Source organism: Folsomia candida, unplaced genomic scaffold (genome assembly GCF_002217175.1).
Source record: "Folsomia candida strain VU population unplaced genomic scaffold, ASM221717v1 Fcan01_Sc001, whole genome shotgun sequence".
NCBI lineage: Eukaryota > Metazoa > Arthropoda > Collembola > Entomobryomorpha > Isotomidae > Folsomia > Folsomia candida.
In genome coordinates, this window is record NW_019091193.1 from 11,576,819 (window position 1) to 11,583,540 (window position 6,722).

Below are 6,722 nucleotides of genomic sequence, written 5' to 3' on the forward strand. Positions count from 1 at the left end.
TCTAGTGTTGCATGGTCTTCAAATGAAACATAATTAATTCTACGTCTGTTTATAATTCTTGTCGTGTTTTTAAGTGGATGACATAGCGATTGCCGATTGCTTTCTTGGCATTAAAATTCTGCTGAAATAATTACCATCCCAGATATTCTTCAATGTCTGTAGTGGGCAATTTTTCCGAGATAATATTACTCATCATCATACATAGCAAGCTTAATGTTGGCAATGCGCATGTATTCGTCAGTAATTAATTTACTTATTGTACATGTATAGCGTATACTTAAGTGAATTTTTTTGTCTGTATGAATCGGCGGTGGATAGTGTTGCTGTTGTTGGCAAAAGAAGAGGAATGTGCACATTAACAATTTGCCAGACAACACGTAGGATAGAAAGAAAGCTGAGATTACTTTATCAATAAATTGTTTCTCACGGTAGCTCTGGTCATTCCAAGGAGCAATTTACATAATTCAACAAACTCTCAAGCGTTGGAGAAGCAAATTGAAATTGTCCAATTTTCATCAAAACAACAAATTTTCAATAAAGAAGTAGAAAATTAGCATTTCATGCCAATGGTTACAGTATCACTCACTTCATCTCACGTCATGATGAGCTACCGAATTACAAAACCCATCAGACTAAATTTTAATCCCAAGCTTGACCACAGCGGTCGAGGAACGTTATAATTTGATTATAAAGTTCGTAATGATCTTCACTTGCAATAAGTTGGGCGAATCATGGTTTGGTAATTATTAAACGTGTATGTATAAAAATCAAGCAAGCTGATGCTGCCCGTCTCCTTTTGATCCCAGTCAAAATTCAGCCAATACGTATCATGTTGAATTGATTTTCAAAAAACAGAGCCCATTATTGATGCATCGAGAGGGAGAGAGATGATTGATGGCCAGCTAATGCATAATGGTTAAGGAAACGGGGCGGCAGTGAAGGGATGGTGATGGGCTGGCACTTCACGAATTCAACGACAACTCATTAAGCATTGATTGTTATGATTATTACTCCAAGTTTTGGGAGTGACGGACAATGGATGGATTGGTTAAGTTGTTCATCCTCACACGGAAGCGTCGGGTAGGTAAATGCCATGCTTCTAAATTGGTAGTTACGTCGCAGTTAATGTCTAATCAAGGTGTTGCGCCACGGAAGAGCATAATGGTATTCAGTCGTAGTGGTGATAAAGGGAGTCATAATGAGTGAGCACTCAATAGCCAACTCCATCAAATTACGAGTCAAGTATTGAGGAGTTGAATTGATGAGAAGAAGGAGCAGCCAAGAACCAGTAGTCAAAGTCCATTAGATAATGACTCAAGATTTGGGAATCACAAAATCTCAACAAGATTTCCATAAACCTTGTATCGGCCCTTGTCCTCTTGTTCTCTGTAAATAAGTGTACGACTACTGCTGCTGCTACTGTACGTAGTTTGACTGTTACACAATATGCATTATATAGTGTCATCCAGATAAGGGGAGTGTGGGACAATAAAGACCAGTGGCTTGCTCTCTCACTTTCAGCCACTTGTATGGAACTAATTGTAGAATGGGCGCTTATCGAACTTGATATCTCTGACAATTTGAAAAGTGCTAGTGAAAATCAGAGTGAGAAAGAATTTCGAATTTTTGAATGCCTGACTGAAAATAAGGAGATTAGATCTTGAAGGAGTAGAGTAAGTAAGAGCTGCTGATAAAAATTGAAATTTATCGAGGGTCTTATCAGGCCTACTGTTGGTGGCAATATTTAGCTATCCATGGTGGTGAGGATTATTATAATGCATAGCGAAGTGATAGGGATCGCACCACATCCTCACAGATTTGGTCTTCTCACAGGTGGCTTCTTCTCATCCATTCTCATTTCACTGGTTTACACATACTATTGTCATGCTTCACCACCGAAGAGTTACCTGGCCATTGACCATTGTTGCACTGGGGGCATGGAGTGATAGAAATGCTGGACCAACAACGGCAGCCCACTCCACCATTCACATCTTTGGTCCTCTGCATGCATACACAATAATATTCCACGTTGTTTGGGGGGAGATGAGAGTATATTATGTGGAAGGTGTAAACCCAAGGCGTTGTAAAGAGTTGACTTGAGCTGACGAATTACGATCTGATTCTACGATTCGATTTTATCTCGACAACAATTCTTTAGTCAGTCCTTGTTCAAAAAATTCCTGACAATCTTTGTAATATTTTTTACCATAGGAATTTAATGATCTTCTCGTGTTGCGATCTGAACTATTCAGGACGATGAATTTGATTCAAATTGTACATTTATTCCTTCTGTGTTGGTGGGCGAATGTGTGGAGGAACTCTTTGATATGGATTTCATATTTCTAAGTCTTGACATCCCGTGATTATGACCACCAGAAGAATTCCAAATTTTCACATCAAAAGAAGTTCAGTAAACAGAAGCCGTTGTAAAATAATGTTCACCCATTATCCATTCGGTGATATGCAGAAATATTAACAGGGTTCGTTTTTATTATACGACCACTTATGAAATGTAATTTAATAATTTGTTTTTATTTTAATTATCTGATAGAGACTTTTTTAAGGCATTAGTTGTTTAGCTTTTTTCATAATTCGTGTATATGTACATTGAACTCTAAATGCAATGCTTAACTTGTGATGATAAAAAACCTGGTAGATTTATTAAGTCAGCATTTCCTGGGCAAGGACATAATTTGTAGTTTTTCACAACTCTATGAAAATTTCGATGGTGGATCAAGTTATACACGTATCTTGCAGCTCACTTTAATCAAGAAGAGATTATAACATTGAAATTTTACTTATGCATAACACTCGTTGGTATCATCCTAACCAATCACCGAGAGCTGGCAATGAAGTCGCCCCATTTATGGACACAAATGACAACAGCGCATTATAGACACTTTTTATTTGGGTGTAATTGATCTGGCATGCAAGTTTCCTTATCAAACAACAATTCAATTTTTTAATGGGATGGCTTCTCGATTTACAAATTAGGACTTAAATGGTGATAATTTATGAGGATCGTTTGATCGAGGAAGATGAGTTTCTACCACCATCCGAATAAATATCTATGTAGCTGCATGTGCATTCATATTTCATACGCATACATGTATTTATCACCAACTTGTATGCGAGGAACGTTGTTGGGTTGAAACTTGAAACTTAATATCAACAACGAGGGAGAATTTGGCAGTGACCTTAATGAGTACTTTGAATTTTTGTGCTCTTTATAATTTTTTTGGATAATAAGTCGACTCACGGAATTAAGTTTGTATTCCAGTAGCACCTTCAGAATTTCAAGTGTGCATTGTGCTGAAGAGAGAAAGAAAATGACAAGTTGTCAATCTGAACAGGGCGTGTTCTCCATTTGCTTCATAGCCTTATGTCATCTCGACTGCTCTTTTACTGCTGAGAATTTTTACATTATTAACAATTACAAATCACATAAAAGTTGAAAATGATCATGAATCCTTCAAGTTTTATCGGGGGACAGAATCAGATATGTTGGAGATAGCACGGCCAATGGGGGGTACTTGAGATTGGTGACACCTCAACTTTGTCACCGCAGGGATGTTTTCAAAAATTTGAATTTGTTTAAATTCTTGTCGTCTCTCTATCTCTTATCGAAACGTGTTAAACTGCTTTTTCTTTCAGCGGACCTCCACAGTCTTGTTCGTATTCCAATCTTCCGATTAAAGTGTATTTCATTGTTCCTAATCAGAAATAATAAAGCATCATTTGTAACCCCAAAATGACCTGTAAAAGTACACCAAGTTCAGCAGCAATGCATGAAGCGTCAGTGGTATCAGTACGCAATATGAGGTACGTACTTGCATACATGTGAATACACATGTTAAATTAAAATAATTCTTTTGTTTAGTTTTTAAGCAGTCGATATGCAATGCCTTTCGTTAGAGACCAGCCAAATAAATGCTTTGGACAACTCGCAAATAATAATAAATTAGTTGCAAACTTGTCTACACTATATTTATAGCTCGTGGAAGTATCTGATGCATTGGTTACAAATGACATCATACGCACTTTCAGCCAGACGAACACTCCTGCCTTGTGCAGTAAAACTTATGTATGTGCACATATAGCTGCATGGCAGGCAGCGTAATAGAGAAAACGACTTCTGTAGAATAAAAGATTCCTTGTAAATTACAACCATGATTTGTTTTAAGCAGCGGTCGGTTGAATATTTAGTTGGTAGTTGAATTTGTAGAATCGCGATGCTCATCGTCTCATGTGATCTGTGATCCTGTATATCTCCACAAAACCAACAACAAAAGACGCGGAGGCATACAACTTACACAACGAAAAGAAATTTGGACATGAACACCCACATCTCAGAGCCCATTCTTATTCAAATGAGTTGAGTCCACACTGTCAGACTGGACGTCAGAAAATGATCAGATTCAAAAGGTTTTTTCATAAAAAGCTACTATTTAAATGGGTTTTAAAATATTCAACAGTAAATAATGCGACAGGATGACACTTTCATCGCAAGCATCGCAAGTGGTTCCTGTCAAGTGCACACTCTTTATTTTTGTCACTAGATGAATTAACGCAATCCATCCAGCACTAATAGGATGAGAGCGTTGTGGGGAAGAACTGCTTGATAATTTTCTCTGGTGAATTATGTTCCATCATCTTTTTGACTCATCCTGAGTGAGACTGGGAGGATTTGGCTACTGTGCACTTTTCCACAATCACTTGGCATCAACACAACACGGATTTATTTTACTTTATTTAAGAATAATACGCAATCACCGTTAATGGTATTTAATCCTCAACTTATTCACTGAACGTAATGAGATGTAGCAAATTATCAAGAAGGCAGTCCAACAAGGACGTGACAGTGAAAAATATGTTGGGCATATAGTAGAACAAAGTGGCACATATTTTCATATACATTCATATAGTCAAAATCTGGTGAATATAAAGTGTCAACTTTATTCTTGGATTAGCGTTTAATGCAATTTAAAGCTGGAAGCTGAATTATCTCCCAGTGTGGTCGGGCAACAACTACTGACGTGTCACCAGTAGTAGTCGTCTCATCTCCTTTGCATGGATCGACGGAAAGATGTAATTTAGAGATGACGAGATGAGGGTTTCCTAAATTTAGTAAGAGTGTGTGTACGATGTTGGAAATATGAACACATGTTTTCTGATATCAATCACCTTCTCAAGATGTTCTAAATAAATGCCGTGTGGGTCTTTTTTATGAACGAAATGTTTCATATTTTCTCAGTTTAACACTTCAATGAAGCAAATTGCCAGCTCTGCTTACTTTTGTATCTTCCTTGCACGTATGTAAATATAGTCTACAGGCTTCCTCGCATTCCCATGAAACGGGATTCAAATAATCAGTTACATGCTGTTAGTTGCTGCCTGCGTACAATGTGTGGCCGGTAAAGCATAAGACTACTTAACAGTGAAAAAGTGAATTACATAATTAATTCGTTTTCTCTTTTTAGAAATGGCGACAACAAACGGGTATGAAGAATTCATCACTGTGGTCAAGCGTTATCTATTTTAATTGAATACATATATAAACTAAAAGTCAAACTGATCGAGTGCCATATTTATCCCAAACTTTATAATTAATTTGTTTTTGTATACATGCAGGTCTGTTAATATGAGCAACTCCAAGCTGAGAAAAGTAGAGTGTCTCGTGTGTCAAAAAGTAGCTTATCCTCCTGTTATGCAATGCAAAAATTGGCATTTGGTGTGCAATCAATGTCGACCGAGCCTCAGTTTATGCCCGGACCCGGATTGCCAAGAGGAGATTAATTGTGCAACGAGAAGTGGTGTCAGTGAAAAGTTTCTTGAAAAATACGTCGTCCGATGCAAATACTTTAAAGATGACGGAAAAGGTTGCATGGAAGCGTGGTTTAAGGACGATGAAGAATGTTTAGCAGCTCACGAAGAAATTTGCATCTTGAGGTCTGTGCTATAATATATGTATATGTAAATCTGTACATATGATATCATATAAAGGTCAAAATCATGGTGTCTTTCAGGGAAGTGATATGTCTGGTGCCTTGTTGCAGCCAAAGCGTCCAATTAACCAAAATACTTGAACATTTTGAAAATGTTCATTTCATGACTCCGAATGCTAATTCAAATATTGAATACAACGTGTCGGAAATCATCATGCAGAGAAAATGCATAGGTACCGTGAAACAGAGATTTTATACGTTTACATAAACATTTTGAATATTTGGACAATTTTAGAAGCATTATTTTTTCGTGATAATAGTCAATGAAACTTGTGGAGATAAAACCTACAAAAACATCCCATCGTATCTTCGAGAAGGCGAAGATGTATTTCTAACAGTTTTCCGGATCTCGTCACTACGTCAGCCAATTTTCGAGTTGTCGACGGTGGTTTACCCGTATTACGCCACTTCAAGCCCAACAGTAAACCACAGCTGTAAAATCACAGTACGCCTGAAATTATTGTTCAATTGTTATTTATTGGCGTAATACTTTGTAGTTTCAAGATTCATGAAATTTGTGTGTAGGCCGCTAACCAAGAAGATTCTAATGCATACTACAAGTGGGAAGGCCCCATGTCTCAAATATTTCCGTTGACACCAGTATTAAAAGTGCAAGACGAAACAGCAAAGCTGAAATGGGACGTGTGTATTGAGATTGTTAGAAAGTCTTAATTTGAGAGTCTCAAATAAATCAGTGCCTGTCTGTTGAATATGAAG

At 37.3% G+C, this 6,722-nt stretch overlaps 1 protein-coding gene across 1 annotated transcript; it reads left to right on the plus strand.

Annotated features, from left to right (window-relative positions):
* The first annotated feature begins 4,776 nt into the window (after positions 1 to 4,776).
* Positions 4,777 to 6,722, plus strand: LOC110841595 (putative E3 ubiquitin-protein ligase SINA-like 9). Its single transcript, XM_022087281.2, has 6 exons — positions 4,777 to 5,414; positions 5,481 to 5,499; positions 5,632 to 5,949; positions 6,027 to 6,178; positions 6,266 to 6,450; positions 6,531 to 6,722. Exons 1-6 carry the CDS (start codon positions 5,378 to 5,380, stop codon positions 6,675 to 6,677), a joined length of 858 nt encoding a protein of 285 aa, XP_021942973.1. The 5' UTR covers positions 4,777 to 5,377; the 3' UTR covers positions 6,678 to 6,722.